This window comes from Capra hircus, chromosome 7 (assembly GCF_001704415.2).
Source record: "Capra hircus breed San Clemente chromosome 7, ASM170441v1, whole genome shotgun sequence".
In the NCBI taxonomy this organism is placed as follows: Eukaryota; Metazoa; Chordata; class Mammalia; order Artiodactyla; family Bovidae; genus Capra; species Capra hircus.
In genome coordinates, this window is record NC_030814.1 from 72,843,310 (window position 1) to 72,860,749 (window position 17,440).

The 17,440-nt window shown below is 34.5% G+C and overlaps 1 protein-coding gene across 3 annotated transcripts in view; it reads left to right on the forward strand.

Moving 5' to 3' along the window:
• The window catches only part of COMMD10 (COMM domain containing 10), a 178,623-nt gene that overhangs the window by 15,855 nt on the left and 145,328 nt on the right, over nucleotides 1-17,440 (forward strand). For all 3 annotated transcript variants that reach the window (XM_018050659.1, XM_018050661.1, XM_018050660.1), the window contains exon 5: nucleotides 13,691-13,801. In XM_018050659.1, the coding sequence (XP_017906148.1) occupies nucleotides 13,691-13,801 (111 nt within the window). The remainder of the gene's footprint in view (nucleotides 1-13,690; nucleotides 13,802-17,440) is intronic.

The following is a 17,440-nucleotide window of genomic DNA, read 5'->3' on the forward strand; positions in this document are numbered from 1 at the left end:
CAATGGGCAAAGGTTGTATTTACAGAGACTGATTGTTGTTTTATAGTAACTTAGAGGGTCTCACGAACTGTCTGTGCCATGCTTGCAGTGGAGCAGCTGTGTAAGTAATTATCAATTCAGAGAGAGTCAGATTCAATTAAATAACAAGGTAAAGAGTCAAAAAAAGCTTATTTTTAATTCAGTTTTAAAAAACACCTCTTTTCATCTCTGTTACTTAAATCTGATAAGTGAGAAGCAGATTGAAAATTAATCTGATAGCTTTTTACAGGATATGATTGAAAGGATTTTTAAATTTTATCCCATCTCCTTTTTTTTTTTAAATACCCCTTCAGAGACTGAAATGTTACCGCAGCTTAGTGGAATTCATATTCGTCCTTCTTTCACCAGTGTTGATTGTGTTAGCAGTGTCCTTCTACCAGGGTTTGCTGTTTGATTTTTGTTACAGTGCTTGTGTGGTAACAGATTTATTAAATTATGAGTATTCTTTCAGACAGAACTTGAATCCTGTGTTTAATTTTAGTCCTAAAATTCTGGTAAGAGTTTCTTTATGTATATTCCTACTATACAAAATGTAACCTATATGTCAAATATTATTGACACACATCTCTTTTTTTTTTCTGAGACCTTAAGGAAAATAATTGTGTTGTTTTATGATTTTTAAAAAAATATTTTTGTACTAGAGTTCACCTGTTCCTCAGTAATAGATTTGATAATGAGAAATATATATAAGGCATATTTTTAGCACTGTAAGTAGCCTGCTCTTTAAAGCCTACATGTACTGATTCTTTTTCTTAAAATGCAGTTGTATATTTATTAGGGAGTTTTTCACGATATATTTGACAGTTGTATTTGTTTGGAATGCTCAAAATATGTGTAATGTGATTTTCTTCTCCTGTTAATAGTGTTCTTAACTTTATCAATTATATGACAAATTTATTTATAATATTTACTCATCTCATTATATATTTACTCATCTCATTATATAGTGAAAATTCATCATGTCTTCTCTCATGTTCTTGAGAAACCTGCATTTAAAAGTGGATAGGTAATGTTCTTAAGGTAATAATGTTCCTAAATAGTCTTTTAAAAAATTCTCTTTAAGCCATTGTAGTAAGATTTACTTCACTGTTATGTATAGCAACTAATCGTTTGCTTTATTAACTGTTAAATATCAGTTTTTTAAATGCAATATAAGAAATTAGAAATTTTGATTTGACCTGTTAAAAATTTGATGCATTCTTTTAGTTTTATTATTTTCTTTAGTATTCTCGTTTCATTTCTTTTTAGAATTCTAAGAATGGGTGAAGGGCTTTACTGTAAAGAGAACAGAAAAAGCATACTTCATAGAGCCAGATCTAAACACACAGCTGTGAATGCATATCTGAGCGCTGTTTTCAAGATGTATGGACGCATTGGCTGCACTGGATCTTAGTCGCAGCGCACGGGCTCGGTAGCTATGGTGCCCTGGCCTGCTTGCTCTGCGGCATCTGTTATCTGAGTTCCCAGGCCAGGAATTGAACCCGTGTCTAGAATCCACCTGCCAGTGCAGGAGATGCAGAAGACATGGTTCGATCCCTGGGTCAGGGAGAAAGATCCCCTGGAGTAGGAAATGGCAACTCATTCAGTATTCTTGCCTGAAAAAATCCCATGGACAGAGGAGCCTGAATGGCTACTGTCTATTGTGTTGCAAAGAGTTGGGCACGCTGAGCGACTAAACGTACAGGCACCCCTTAACCAGAAGGCAGATTTTTAACCACTGGACCATCAGGGAAGTCCTTTTTCAAGATTTAAACGCTTCCTAACATTATCATCTGCATTCATAGGAGAGGTATTTTGTTGTAATTATATCCATACACAAGTCAGATTTCTGCCTCTTTGTTACTTTAGTTGTTGACATGTTAAGAATCAAAAGAAAGCCATAATTTTCCCATGTGCTGGAATTGACTGAACGCCAATGTTTGTGAGGTTTAAATGCTCCTATATTCATTTGCTGTTTTTTATTGAAATATAATTTACCTGCAAAAAAATGCAGATATTTTAAATGTTTAATTTGATGAATTTCAGAACTTATATATGCCCTTTTAATGATTGTTCTTATTAAAACAGAAAATTTTCATCACCTGAAACGAGTCCAGTTTTAATTCTCTCCACCTTCGTACTCACTTTCCATCACTAAAAAATTTTTTTTCTGTTCTTAGTCTTATCAATAGTATAAATGAATTTAAATAAATGTGTCTGTATAGTGTCTCTCAATGTTATTTTGGATTCATTTGTGGTGTTACTTGTATCAGTAATTCTTTCGTTGCTGAGTAATATTTCCTTGTATGAAATCGATTTGTTTATCTGTACTCCTGTTGATGGACTTTTGGATTGTTTCCAGCTTCTGGCTATTATGAATAAGAGTACTGTTAACAAATGGCAACCCACTCTAGTATTCCTGCCTGGAAAATCCCATGGACAGAGGAGCCTGGTAGGCTACAGTCCATGGGGTCACACAGAGTCAGACATGACTAACTAACAACATTTGTGTACAAGTCTTTTTGTGGACATATGTTTTCATTTCCCTTGAGTAAATGTCTAGGAAGTGGGTGATTGACCCCTTTAGCCAGATCTAAGGCTTTCTGTTTGAGTTTCAGCCACCCCATGCTGCATGGATTGGGAGAAGTCATAAAAATATAAAAAGGCAAAAAATGTGAATCTGTCGTGTTGTGTGGATCCCTTCCCTTTAACTTCTGCTTGTTTTAGTCATTCTCTAGTGCCTTCAAGTCTCTTTTTGAACTAGCTTGTTTAGAGGTTGTACTTTTTATTTGCAAGGGAAGGTTATGTCATATAAACTATTTCCTACCATTATCAGGTTAGGAACTCCAGAAGTGCTTCTTTTAAATTGTAAGTCTTATTCTGTCCCTCCTCTCTTCCACATCCACCAGTCTTTCCATGTTGCTTATGATAGAAGTCAAACTTCTTACAATTGCCTTTAAGACCCTGTATGATCAGTAAACTCCTCTTGGTCTGCTATCTTGTTGACCTTCACCTGGCTCACTTGGGATAATTTTATTCTTTTTACTTCAGAAGCTCTTGGGTGTTCATGTGGTTGGCTTCCTTATCTTTTTCAGCCCTGCGCTCAAATATCATGTTTTATCAGTGAGCCTTCTTGTAATCATCATAGTGAAAAGTGCTTCTATCTTTATGGTAATCTCTTACTTCATTTTTTTCTATCATACTTATTATTCTTATCTGACCCACTGTGCTTTGTGCTTACTTATTTATTTATTTTTTTTAATTGTCAGTCTCTACTACTAAACTATAAACTCCAGAAGGACAGGAATTTTTGTCTGTTTTTCCCTACTGTATTTTCACTACTTTAAATGACCCTTGGGACTTGGTTCTCAAAAATTGGTTGTTGACTGAATAAATGGATAGTATCCCTGCTTTTACAGATTGTGCTATTTTGAAGTTCTGTGTATAAGGTTTTCTTTTAAAGAGGGATATCTGTGTCTATAGGTGGAGGAAAGAACAGTGAAGAGAGAAGGGTGTGGATTATATTTTGTGTTTCCTAGTGCTCTTTTGTGTTTTCATTTGGTTGTACTTGAAACTTTTTGTGGTTCATTTATTTCATGATTCTTGAGTTTCACTGGAAACTATATTCAGCCATTTATATTTTTCCTCTTTAAAAGTGGGAATGTATATAATACCAATTGCTTTAGCTTGGAATGAAAATTCTCCAGGGGAAAAAAGGTGATGTCATTAGCTGTTGCTGCAGCAATCAGTTTAAAGAACTTTAGATCTAAAAGACCCTTAATCAGTCTAATTTGAAACAGAAATGTGTTCTATGCTTTATAAATAATTGACTAAAACCAGAGCCATTAACAAATTAAATAAAGATTTTACTAATGCCAAAGAACTGGGCTATTAGCAAAATTAGTCTTATGTCATAGTATTCAAAGATGTGCTCTTGCTAAATAGAATTGATGTACTTTTGCAGAGTGTGCCAATAGTGAGAGCATTAGTTGAATGACATTTCAGTGTCCTCAATCTTGTACTGTTGTGTTCATATATTCATGGAATGCAGAGGTGGAAAACAGGCTGAAAGATAATTCATTGATGTTTTCCCTCATCACCTTATAACTTGGATATGATGACCAGTTAGGTATTTTGGCCAAGTCTGTGAGTCAAGGAATATAGTTTTAAGTTTCATGCCAGCCTAGCAGTGATGCTATGTTGACTTCGGTAGCATCTAAACTTGAGGGAATAGATTAGAGAGTATCCCTACGTTGCGATATTTGTAATGAAGCATTTATACCTCTTATGATGTCAATACTGAATCGCATAGTAGTCATCTGTGAGATCCTGACCTTGTCTTTGCATGCTTATAGATGTTACAGCATAGAATTCTTTCTCAGGGAAGCTAGTAGTAGTGGGGCTTCTTTGAAGCTTATTGCCCCCTCTTCTTGCCAATGACTAAAGGATGACACGGAGGTTGAAGTGTTCTCTGAATGCACCTATACAGTCCTCTGTTACAACTTTTCGTTTATTTCATTGTCTCTTAAGAAATAATGTTGCGTGTTGTTGTTCAGTTGCTCAGTCGTGTCTGACTCTTTGTGACCCCAGGGACTGCAACACGCCAGGCTTCCCTGCCCTTCTCTATCTCCTGGAGTTTGCTCGAACTCATGTCCATTGAGTCAGTGATGCTATCTAGCCATCTTGTCCTCTGTTGTCCCCTTCTCCTGCCTTCAATCTTTCCCAGCATCAGGGTCTTTTCCAGTGAGTCAGTTCTTCCCATCAGGTGGCCAAAGTATTGAAGCGTCAGCTTCCAGTGAATATTCAGGACTGATTTCCTTTAGGATTGACCGGTTTAATCTCCTTGCAGTAATGCATTATAATTTATATAGTATAATCTATATCCTTTTAATTGTACTGTCCAGTGAATTTTGATAGAGGTATATCTGTGATATCATTGTCATAATCGAAAGGCAGAGCTTTTCATCATTCTCAAAAGTTACTTCGTGCTCCTTGGCAGTTCTTTCTTCCACTAACCCTGGCCCCAGGAAACCAGCGATTTGCTTGATGATGTTTTGTTGGATTTTTAATCCATGGAATCATATACATGTACTGCTCTCTGGCTTTTTCCACTGAGTATGATTTTGAGGTTCATTCTTATTGTTGAATGTGTTAATAGTTGTTCTTTTTTTTTAATTGTGGGTTGGTATTTTTTATTACATGGTATTCTATTATATGAATATATCACAATTTGTTATCCATTCACCTGTTGATGGTATTTGTACTGTTTTCAGTTTGGGGTTATTTTGAATAAATCTGTTAATATTCTCATACATATCTTTTTATGGGCATATATTTTCACTTTGCTGCTGCTGCTGCTAAGTCACTTTAGTCGTGTCCAACTCTGTGCGGCCCCACAGACGGCAGCCCACCAGGCTCCCTGGTCCCCAGGATTCTCCAGGCAAGAACACTGGAGTGGGTTGCCATTTCCTTCTCCAATGCATGAAAGAGAAAAGTGAAAGTGAAGTCGCTCAGTCGTGTTCGACTCTTAGCGACCCCATGGACTTCAGCCTACCAGGATCCTCTGTCCGTGGGATTTTCCAGGCAAGAGTATTGGAGTGGGGTGCCATTGCCTTCTCCACTTTGCCTGAGTAATTTCTTAGGGATGGATTGACTGAGTTGTAGGGTCAATGTGTATTTAACTATGAGGAAACTGATAAAGAGTTTTCTAAAGAAGTTATGCTGTTTTACATTCCAGCCAGCAATTTTTTCACATCCTGGCCAACACTTGGTATTGCCATTCTTTAAAATTTTAGCATTTTAATGGGATAAGGAGATTGAATATCTTTTAATGTGTTTATTGATTGATTTGTTTTCTTTTATGAATTATATATTCCAATCTTTGCCTGTTTTTGTAGAGATTTTCTTGTCTTATTGTGGTAAGGATTATTTATATAGTTTGAATACAAGTCCTTTGTTAGGTATATGTATTGTGAATATTTTATTAGTCTGTGGCTTGCCTTTTTCTTACTGGTGACTTTTGAAGGACAGAATTTTTAGTTTTGATGAAGTCCAGTTTATAGTTTTTTTCTTTTATGGTTCATTCTTCAATGGCTCTCTCTAAAATCTTTGCCTGTCCTAAGATCACAAAGGTTTTCTTTTCATGTTTTCTTCTAGAGGTTTGATTGTTTTAGCACTTGCATTTAGGTCTGTGATCCATTTAGAGTTCATTTTTGTGTGTGGTGTTAGGTGTTAGTTGCTCAGTCATGTCCGACTTTTGCGACCCCATGGACCGTAGCCCACCAGGCTCCTTTGTCCATGGAATTCTCTAGGCAAGAATACTGGATTGGGTTGCCATTCCCTTCTCCAGGAGATCGTCCCAACCTAGGGATCGAGCCTGGGTCTCTCACATTGCAGACAGATTCTTTACCGTCTGAGCCACCAGGGAAGCCCATTTGTTAGGTAGAGGTTGTTTTTTATTTTGTTTCCTTGCAGATATCTAGTTGTTCCAGCATCATTTACCTTGGTGCTTTCATTAGAAGTCACTTTGTGAGTCTTTAAGTCTATTCTTTGCCTTTGTCTTTATTGCTGTACCTTTATATTCTTGAAGTTAGATAATATGATTCCTCCAACTCTTTGAAAAAAATTGGTTTGACTCTTTTAGGTCATTTACATTTCCATTTAAAATTTAAAATCAATTTGTCCATTTTTTTTTTTAAATTCCTGCTGGGAATTTAATTGGATTGCCCTAAATCTGTAGATCACTTTTGGAAGAACTGACATCTTAGCAATATTAAATCATTAAATTCATGAACATGGTATATCTCTCCATTTATTGATATCTTCTTTAATTTATTCAAGCTATGTTTGTAGTTTTCTAATGACCAGAATTTTCACAAATTTTGTTAAAGTTATCCTTATGATATAGACTGAATGTGTCTCTTCAAATTTCATATATTGAAACCTCACCCCCAATGTGATAGTATTAGAAGGTGGGGCTTTTGGGAATTAATTAGTTAATAAGGAAGGGACCTAATCAGTGAGATTAGTGCCCTTATAAAGAGAGAACTCCCTTGCCTCCTTCTGTCTTGTGAGGATACAACAAGAAGTCTGCAGTCTGGAAGAGGGGCCCTCACCCAACCTTGTTGGCACCCTTATCTTAGACTTCCAGTCTCCACAACTGTGGGAAATAAATGTTTGTTATTATTAAGCTATACTGTCTGTGGTATTTTGTTTTAGTGGCCTGAACAGACTAAGACACTGTATATTGCCTGATTTTGGTTGCTACTATAGATAGAATTTCATTTTTGATAATTTCCAGTTGTTTGTTTCTAGTATGTTGAAAACTGCTGATGTTTTATATTAATCTTTTGCCATAACTTTCTTGAAATCAGCCATTAGTTTCAATAGCTTTTTTTGAGATTACCTAAGATTTTTTATGTACATGTTATGGCAAAGTTGTTTTTGCATATTCTTGTCTTCATCACGTGGCTTGGAGCAGAGATTTCAGTTTGATGATTTTTATGTCCCCAGCATCTGTGATGGTATAAAGGTCAGGTTCACGCTCTTCTGCTTTTTCTCCTTTCTGGCTGCATCTTTTAGTCAGTCATATTCATTGCTGTCTTCTCATTTCCACAACCTCTAAATGTTGTATTGTGCGAGGACTCAGTATTCTTTTGTACTTGCCTGGCAATCACATTCAGGCTTCTGAGAAATAGAATTTGAAAACTATTTCTAATAAAACGTTTTTTTCTCTAGCCTATTTGATAATTTCATTGGATGTAGAATAGGCATCTCAAACTTAACATTTAAAAAATAAACTGCTCTTTGGATCGTTCCTCTTGAAACTGTTCCTGTAGTTTTCCTGTCTCAGGTAATGGTTAAGTTTTGTTTTTTTTTTAATTTGCACAGTCAAAATGATATAATTTTGCCATTATTATTTAAAAATGGATAGAAAACCAGGATGAAAGTATGATTCTACTGAAAAGAAGCATAGGTTTCATCAACTTACAACTTACAGAATTCACATAAAGATGGGAATCTTTTGAAAGCTTTTTGTCAACCTGTTTACTTGTTGAATTAAGGCTGATACCTGATGTAGATAATGCTGGAAATTGATTTTTCTTAGTGCCAACGTATTATTTATTTTTAGCCATCAGGGATTGGAAAGTACTTCATTAGTTTTTGAATTTTAGATATTCCTCTGGTTAGGACTAAAGGAGGGAAGCACTTCTATTCCTTCTGTTAAATTACTTGGTAATTTAATCCCCATTTACAGTTTCATTGTATTTGTAAATTTGTTCTAAGTTCCAAACAAATAGTTTTTTTTTGAATCTTACTTTGTAAATTGGGCATTGCCAACTTAAAGATGGGGTTTATAAAACCTGGCATCTCCTGGAGGGCCTCCTAGTGACAGGTTGTGTAAAATTTTCCTGATTTGATTAATGGACCTATTTGAGTGGATTATAAATACCCTTCTTCATTTCTTCTACAGCATTTTCTTTTGAAGGAAAAAGGTAAAAAGTTGAGGTATAAACATCAGTGCTCCTGTTGTTCACGGCTTATATTAATGGAATGTTTCCAATAAAATGTGCTTCTAAATTGATGCTGTCTTCTTGTGTCCTTTGGCAGACTCTGTAGGTACATATATTGCTTAAGAAAATAAATCTTATTGATTGTAATGGAAATACTAGAAACTTCTCTATTTTAGTAAAATTATTCTGAATCTGTTATTTTAAAGATTTAATTATATACACATGCCATTATTGAGGGATCATGATTATGACCTCTTATACATTCATAAATTGATTTTCCCAGCAGGTATTGCTTTCTTGGTGATACAGGTTTATAAAGAGAAATGCTTCTAAAAGCTAACCTTATTAAGCCTATTACATTGAACTGAAAAATGCCCTTCTCCCCGTATGAAAGATTTAGAAAAAGTTCTTATTTTATGTTTCATTCTATGTGTATAATTTTAGAAAACAGAATAAACCAACGAGAATTTTTTTAAAGTGGGGAATTTCCTATAATTAGTCAGTAGATTGTATAGGAAGAAATCACTGAGGTTAAGAGAAGTGGTCAAGGAAATTGGGGAATAAGTATTTAGCTATGCTTAAAAAATAGGTTAATATTCTTCTTGTATTAAATGTTTAGTCAACTTCCAGTTTTTACATTTCATAAGAGTGAATAATAATGTATAGTTTCTGTAATAAGCCATATATATATTGTATATGGAATTTCTGCTTATAGTATTTGCTAGTTATAAAATAAATGGTGGATTATAGCAACAGAATATAGATAGTGCTTTCTCTTCTAGCAATTACAGTTCTGTTTTTATGTATTTTCATGATTTATTATAGTAAACAGTAATTGTTTCATGAATACACACACACATAATTCCTAAAACTCATTTCAGTATTTCTGAGCAATATTTTTCCTACTTTAGATGACCTGACCTGTTAGAGGTTTAGTGGGTAATAAAATCAATATGGAGGGTTTTTGAATTAGTATTTTAAAAGTGAAAATTAACAGAATTTATGTATCATTGCTCTGGGTGAAAAATTGTCTTGTGACACTTTTGTATATTTATATCAATTTGCAACATAAAAAAGTATTTCTTAATATGTGATATGATCCAAGCAGAGGCTACTATTATAGGAAGCCAGTAGTTAAAGTATGGTGATTAACTTTATGTTTTCATTTTCATTTTAAAAGAGTTAATATTATTGTAATTTTGACTGATTTTGCATGTGCTTGGAATTGTAATATACAAAGCAATTACGAGAAGTTAAGCTTGGAGTTGTTACCTGGATGTTAGAGGGAGAATGAAGTCTTCATACCTATTTTGAACTGACATCTTAGTGACATTGTCAGATAATAAATAATGTAACCAAGATGCCTAAGAACTATCATGTAAACAGTTTTGGCATGGGTTAGAAAACATTAAAAATATTAGTGGCTCATTTTCCTTGTGTTTTATGTTATGTTGGTGACATTTAAATGTAGAATGTTGATTAAGGTGGAAAGACCCTCAGATTTAAATTTGGATGTGAGATATCTAATTATATTCAAATGATTCCTAGTATTTTAATGTACATATGTTCGATATACACAATACGGAATTTTCTCTTAAATAGAAGCAATGTAGTTTAGCTAACTTAAGTAAAAATTCAATCTAGATTTTGTTTCTTATGTAATTAAAATGTTGATGACTTTCATATTTGTTTCTTAGTTATGAGTCTCAGAGGAATACTTAGAGTATACTATAACATTTTCACCTTGATAAAAGGCTTTTGTTTTATTCATATTTATATCACCAATGTCTATTATAGACCCAGAAAATAATATATGTTCTAACCAGTTTAAGGAATTCCTTCTTTCTTCAACTTTTCTTTGTCTTTTAGGACATTGATATTTTTCAAGCATACATTCCTCTTGTGTTTGTCTTTATATTTTCCGTTAGTTTCTTCAGGATCAAATTTAGTTATAATTTGGCTAAAGATTTATGTGAATGGTATTTGCAGGATATCGTACCTGGAGGCACATCTTGTCTGTTTGCCATTGCTTGGTGATGTTAATTTTGATCTCTTGGTTAAGATGTTTTGCTTTTTTTTCTACTGCATAATTATTTTTTTCTTTTGTACCGAAAAAGCAATTGTGGGCAAGAAGCTTTGTGACTATTCATTTCAAATCAGACCTTCTCCACTTAAATTTAGTATCCATTGATGATTTTTACTAGAATTAATTTTTGTAACTTTTGACTTTGATATAATTTCCAACTAAGAGAAAAGTGGCGATAGTAACAAGCATAAGGAGCCTCCATCTACTCTTCTCTTCCCCAGTTGTTTGCTTTTACACATTTTATCTGTAAAATGGATGATAAGAGTAGTGCTGGTATTGTCTCCTAGTTTCACTGGAAAGACCTTGTTAGGTTTGTTTTTCTTATTGCTCTGTGTAACTGTAAAATATTAAAAAAAAAACTTGTAGTTCTCCTTTATTCCCTCTGCATTTGAGGTTTCTGGATGCTGCTCTTTTTATATGAAATTTTATGTGTGGGTGTGTATATGTGCATATGTCTACATATGAGAGGCTTAGTGGCTGAACAACAACAACTACATATATATTTTTTTAACTTTTTAATTTACTGTTTCTTGTGGGCATGGGATGAATGCTTTTAAATCACACAACAATAGAAAAGGCTCTAAAATTTAAGAAAGTCAGTCAGCAATGTTTTTAGTCATGATGCTTTTATTTATTTATTTTTTTGGAAAAATAGCATTTAATGATCAACAGATGCAAGACATGCACAGGGGTAAATACTAGTAACAAAAAACCAAATGAATTTTTTTTTTGCTTCTGTTTTTTTAAATTATTATTTTTAAATATAAATTTATTTATTTTAATTAGAGGCTAATTACTTTACAATATTGTATTGGTTTTGCCATACATCAACATGAATCCACCATGGGTGTACACGTGTTCTCCATCCTGAACCCCCCTCCCACCTCCCTCCCCATACCATCCCTCTGGGTCATCCCAGTGCATCAGCTCCAAGCATCCTGTATCATGCATTGAACCTGGACTGGCGATTTGTTTCATATATGATATTATACATGTTTCAATGCCATTCTCCCAAATCATCCCACCCTCTCCCTCTTCCATGTTATGATACTTTTAAAATTACCTTTGCTTGTATTTTTTATTTGCTTCAATTCAATTCAGCATAGAGTGCCTACTCTATTTAAAAGATAGTATTAAAAAATACCATAGGAAAAATTAGGTAATCAAAATGCCTTATATTTATAATGCTTTGGAGTTTCCAAAACAATTTGAATATGCATTTTCTTATTTAGTATTGCCAATAACTCAGGAAAAAAGCAGATAATTCAGATAGATTTATTTCCACTTCCTATGAGGAAATTGAGATCTTGAAAAATTGTGACTTAATTATTAGGGCCACCTAGGTAGTGAGTAGTGGCTTAAGTATGAACTAAAGCATACGCTTTAAGTTCAGTGATCTTAATTGCCCCATTCCACCTCTATGCAGTGACTAAGTATACATTCATTCGTGCAAAGACCTGACCATAGTGGGACCATATTTTAATTTATTTACTTAATATTTATCTTTGTTGTTTATCTTAAGTGCTTAAAGGACGAGTATAGGATTAGTTAAATGAGATCAAAGCAGTGTCTTATAGGTTCATATGAATACCTACAGGATGTTTTTCAATTAAGACTGTGTATCAGAATGCTTGGATATATGAGAGTAGTTGTGACATGTTTTCTCCTGTTATGTTGGAGAATATGTTGCCTGTAACTGTTGAAAATAATTGTTCCGTCTGCTAGGCCATATCTGAGTCTTTATGGACCCTGTGGACTGTTGAAAATAGTGGTGAGCTAGTGTTAGAGACTGTTTTACTACAATTAGTATTAAAAATCAGTACATTACGGATCCTTGCTCCATGTGTACCGTTTAATTGATTTTTTTACTTGTGGTATTATGGATTATGTCTCTGCAACATCTTCGCTCTTTTTACCCATAACCTCTTAAAGGTTCAGTGCCAGAAAGAACAGAACTGTATCTTTATTTTCTCATCACATCCTCTCTTGAATAGATAATACTTTCATTGCTCTCTTTCCAATTTGGCTTTGAGTCATTGCTGTGATTCTAGCTGTTGAACAGTCTTTCAAGTTAGCAATTAGTATTCCAGTTAAGTAAAAATTGTTTTGAGTCTGCCATTTTTACCAGTGTAGCTGAGGTAGTTTCAGTAAATCAATTACTAGAGTTGAGCTGTCAGAGGTATATGAGAATTGCATGTCACAAAACTACCCTAAATATTGATACTTTGGATTTACTGGAAATTAGATTTAAAACTTTATACTTACAGTTTTGAGGTTGGAAAAATCAGTAATCTGTCATGTTCAATAAAGCTGCTCTGATGTTGCTTAATATTTTGAAACTTAAACTGCTTTAGTCTCTTTTCTGTCTTTGCCTTCCTGATTAAATTTTGCTGTTGTGTTAATTAATAAATTCAAAGGAAGTATTCTAATTAGTTTCTGTCATAACTGGGAACCATAGTAGGTTAGAATACTTTGGAAAGCATGATAACACCTGCTCACTAGTAAGTAGATATCAATTCTTTGTCTGGCTCTCTTCCAGTCTCACTAACTGTGTCTAAATGTGTGAACCTCTTACCATCTGGGCACTTCAGTTTCCCACTAAATTAAAAAAAAAAAAGTTTTACCTTGTTCTACTTAGTGCAAAGAGTTTTGAAAGATAATGGGAGGTCATTTAGAGTAGTTATCACATATATATGCTATTTACTAGTTACAATTTATAACTATTTAAAAACCATTGGCTTTAAAATATACTGTTTTAAAATAGTGATTTACTGTTTAAAAACCATTGACTCCTTTAGTGTATTTCATTGCCTAGTCTCAGAACTTTTATTTTTAGAACAGAATGTATTTAAAGACCAGTTTTAGGCTTGAATTTGACAGGCATGGCATGAGGCCAATCTAATGAGCCCAAAGGGAGAATGTTCAGAGTGTGCAGGTTGAAGGAGCCCAGGAACTGACTTTCCACAAAGTCCAGGCTATCCGTGTTCATTCCCGCTGACCGGAGATTTGCTTAAAGTGGAGTGTTTTCTTCCTTCTGTACCATCTGATTCCAATCTACACTTGTCTTTTGTAGCTCGAGACGGTCGGATGGCAGCTTAACCTTCAGATGGCTCACTCTGCCGAAGCAAAACTAAAATCTCCTCAAGCTGTGTTACAGCTGGGAGTGAGCAATGAAGATTCCAAGGTGAGAGAGAGTATCTCATTGAAATGGTGTATTTTGTTTCCTACATCTTGTACTTTATTGTTGGCAGGGTCTTTGCTCTCTGGATTGAAAATTAAAAAATAATTTAATTAAAATTAGACAAGGATTAACAAAATGACGGATCTTTATTTGTGCAAGTTTTGATGTCAGATTTATACTTCACTTTTTTTATTTGAGAAACCAGATTCGCTTACAAGGTGGTGTTCCTGTAAGAACATGTTATAACATATTCTTTTGAATTCTGCAATGGGAAAAAATTGGTGGTAGTCATAATAAAATTACAATTTTAATGTTTTAGGTATTTGTGAATATTTCTGGGTGTTTTGTGTTTTAACCTGCATACATATGGCAGAGGGAATATTGTTGTCCAACCAATGCCTGGAATATGAAGGTGACCTGAATTGTGTTTGTGTATGTATAGTATGTTTGTGGGTATGTTTAAATCTCAGCTCTTACAAAATCGAATTTTGGATTAGTTTTATACTGCATGGTAATTTCTTCCTTAGTATTAATTTCAGAAAACTTGAACATGTTATCAGAGATTAAAGAGTTGCTATGGAATAGTTTTTATTATTATAGCATTTAAAGAAATGTATATTTCACGTGTCAACCAGAGCTATTTTTTACATACATATATTTTTTACTGTAATTGAGTATCCTTAATAGCAAGAAGAGGAAGTGACCTTTTTTCCCTCAAATAAATGAAAATGTTTATTTTAAGACAAGTGAAATAGAGGTGAGAATGAGTTAGGAAGATCTGAAGAAGAAGAGATTATTATGACTGTATGTGATCGGAGAATAATGAAAGAAATATTATTTACTGAAATAATGGGCTTTGAAGGGTGTGTATATTATTACTTATTTGTTAGCACTTTCACTGTTTATTGAAACTTCGTTTGGATTTTCCCAAATGAACCTTTTGGCCAACCCACTATTATGGATTGAGTGTTTCTGTCTTTCATAAGAACTGGCATAAGTGCCTATTCCCAGTTACATGTCTACAGAATTTTGAGGCATTTGAGTTGGAGCTTAACACACACATGCACATACATACATAAAATTTAATTTATTACAGTGTTTCCAAAGAGTCATTTCATTTCACACATTTTCACCAGAAAATAACATAAATGTAACAATTAAGTGTTGAATTGACTGGTATATTAAATATGCTCTGCAATTTAGTAGCTGTCTAACCTTGGGCAAGGTACTTAATCCTTATGAATTTTAGCTTCTTCATCTATAAAACAGGAATAGTACTATCTGCCTTACAGGGGTCTAAGGAAGATCAAATGCTCATTGTTCGTGAAGTACATCATGTTCTATAAATGCTGGCCGCTGCCATCTTCGTCATCATCACTAAAAGTTTTTTTGGGCTAATGAATAAGTAAATCTCTTCGTTTTAAACCAAAGCTGTTACCAACTTTATTTCTTAAGGAAATTAACCTTTCCTCTTTTCTTTCAATCTTTCTCCCTTTTATTTCTTGGACGTGTTTTTCATATGTGTGCTTAGTGGGCTTAGGGAGGTAAAGGATAGCCTGGAAAGTCTTTTATTCTTTTTTCCCCCTGTGAACTAAGGAAGACGTTCCTTTACGTTTAGGATAATAATCTGGAGCTCACTAGTATGGACTGGGACTGCTCCATGAGGGAAAATACACACCTATACATTCACACACACATGTACATGTTCTCCAGTGTACCTTCACTTTATCTCTCATGACTCTTGTATGTGAAGTCTGAGTGGCTGTGTGGAATTTATAGGTGGAAGGGCACTGTTTCTGGCCCCTCTATTGGATATCTTTTAAAGGTCATCACTTTGGCAATGGTGGACTTTGGGATGCTTGAGTCCTCCCAGCTTCTTTATTATGTCTTCAAAATGTGTCTGTGTCAGTTATGTTTTTAGGCAGTAGGCATGAATGAGTAATGCTTCAAGTAAAAGAGTCAAGTTTTTAATTCATATTATTCAGGAAATTTATACATATGTGAGATCCAACTCATTTGAGACATAGGCTTGAGGACATTTGTATTTTTCTGTTTGTTGCTGTTTTAAAATTTTGAACAGACATTTAATTACCCTTAGGCTAAGTTGTAAAGAACCCTCCTGCCAGTGCAGGAGACCTAAGAGATGCTGGTTTCATCCCTGGGTCGGGAAGATCCACTGGAGGAGGGGATGGCAACCCACTCCAATATTCTTGCCTGGAGAATCCCATGGAGCCTGGTGGGCTACAGTCCATAGGGTCACAAAGAGTCGAACACGACTGAAGTGACTTACTCACACACATGCACTTGTACAGCTGGAGAACCATTTTCATTAACAGGTGCTTGAGAAGAGAGCTGTAGCACACAGACGTACAAGATATTTTCTTTTTGTATGCAGATTTAAGTGAACCTCTTAGTCTGTATTGCCTGTCTCTCCTGTGGCATTTTTATGGATTTGGCCCCCATTCCTTACCTTGTAAACAGTAGACGTGTAATGGAATGTACGGGTATGATCAACCTGGATGGACACATGCCCTCTCCACGTGATGTGTGCCCCATCTCTAAAGGGACAGTGAACTACCACACCGCTGTGCCCTCCATGAACTGATGCTGGGAGGCTTTACTTTCTCTCCGTGTTTTTATGATCTCGCATTCTGTTCTTTGTACTCTTGTTATGTCTGATTCCTTGATGTTAATTTTTATATAACTCCGATTATTAAGGACACACACTCCTCTTCCCCCAAACATTTGCTCTCTTCTGAAGTGAGAATTCGGAAATTCTAGACAGGTTAGAATATTAGGTGAAAGGAACACGAGTATGGAATGTGTTTTAAAAACCAGATTGGTTAAAGGAAGGGAGAACTTTTATTAAAAGGAAGATTGAAAGTTATCGTTGGTTAGTGTATGATGCAGAGTATCATGAAGGACAAAGTTGTCGTGCTTAAGAAATTGTCATTTTTTTAAAAAAATAGGAAACAGGTAAAATTCTTTCATATGTATGCTTTATAGTGTAGTTATTTTGAAAGTACACATTATTAAAATAATTCTGACATGATTAGAGTTAGTGCAAATTATAAGAGTATTTTGATAGTATTCACTTTTAAGCTGCTAAACTGAAAACTTACTGTAATTCAGTGTAAAGTGTGGTTTCTAAGAATCTCTCTCTTCTTCCCTACCAACATACACATGAAAAGCGTAGCCTGCAGTGACGTTTTAATTGCTATCACTTTAGATAACATTGTTGTACTGACCTCCTTTCTCTTAGAACATTTCTGTCTCAAGGCTTTCCTGTTTTGCTACTAATTTTATCATGGAAACTGGATGATCCTAGCTTTTCTTATAGTATGTTGATAGATATTCTAGTCGTTTTCAGTTAATTTTCATAGTGCTTGTCTACTGGATTTAGCAAAGTAAGATTATTTTCCTGTTCCACACATAGCTCGAAACAAGTTTTCTGGCTTTTTTCCCTTTGGTTTATTTCATTAGGGGGCAGTAGAGCTCTTTGCTTACCTAATCTCTGGCACTCAAAATGTTATTTGAAATAACATTCAAAGTAATTTGTGAAGTCAGTAGTTGTGGGAAATGCTAAGTGTTTACATTTCTAATCTGTATATAACAATAGAGTTCTCTTGTTTCCATCAACAA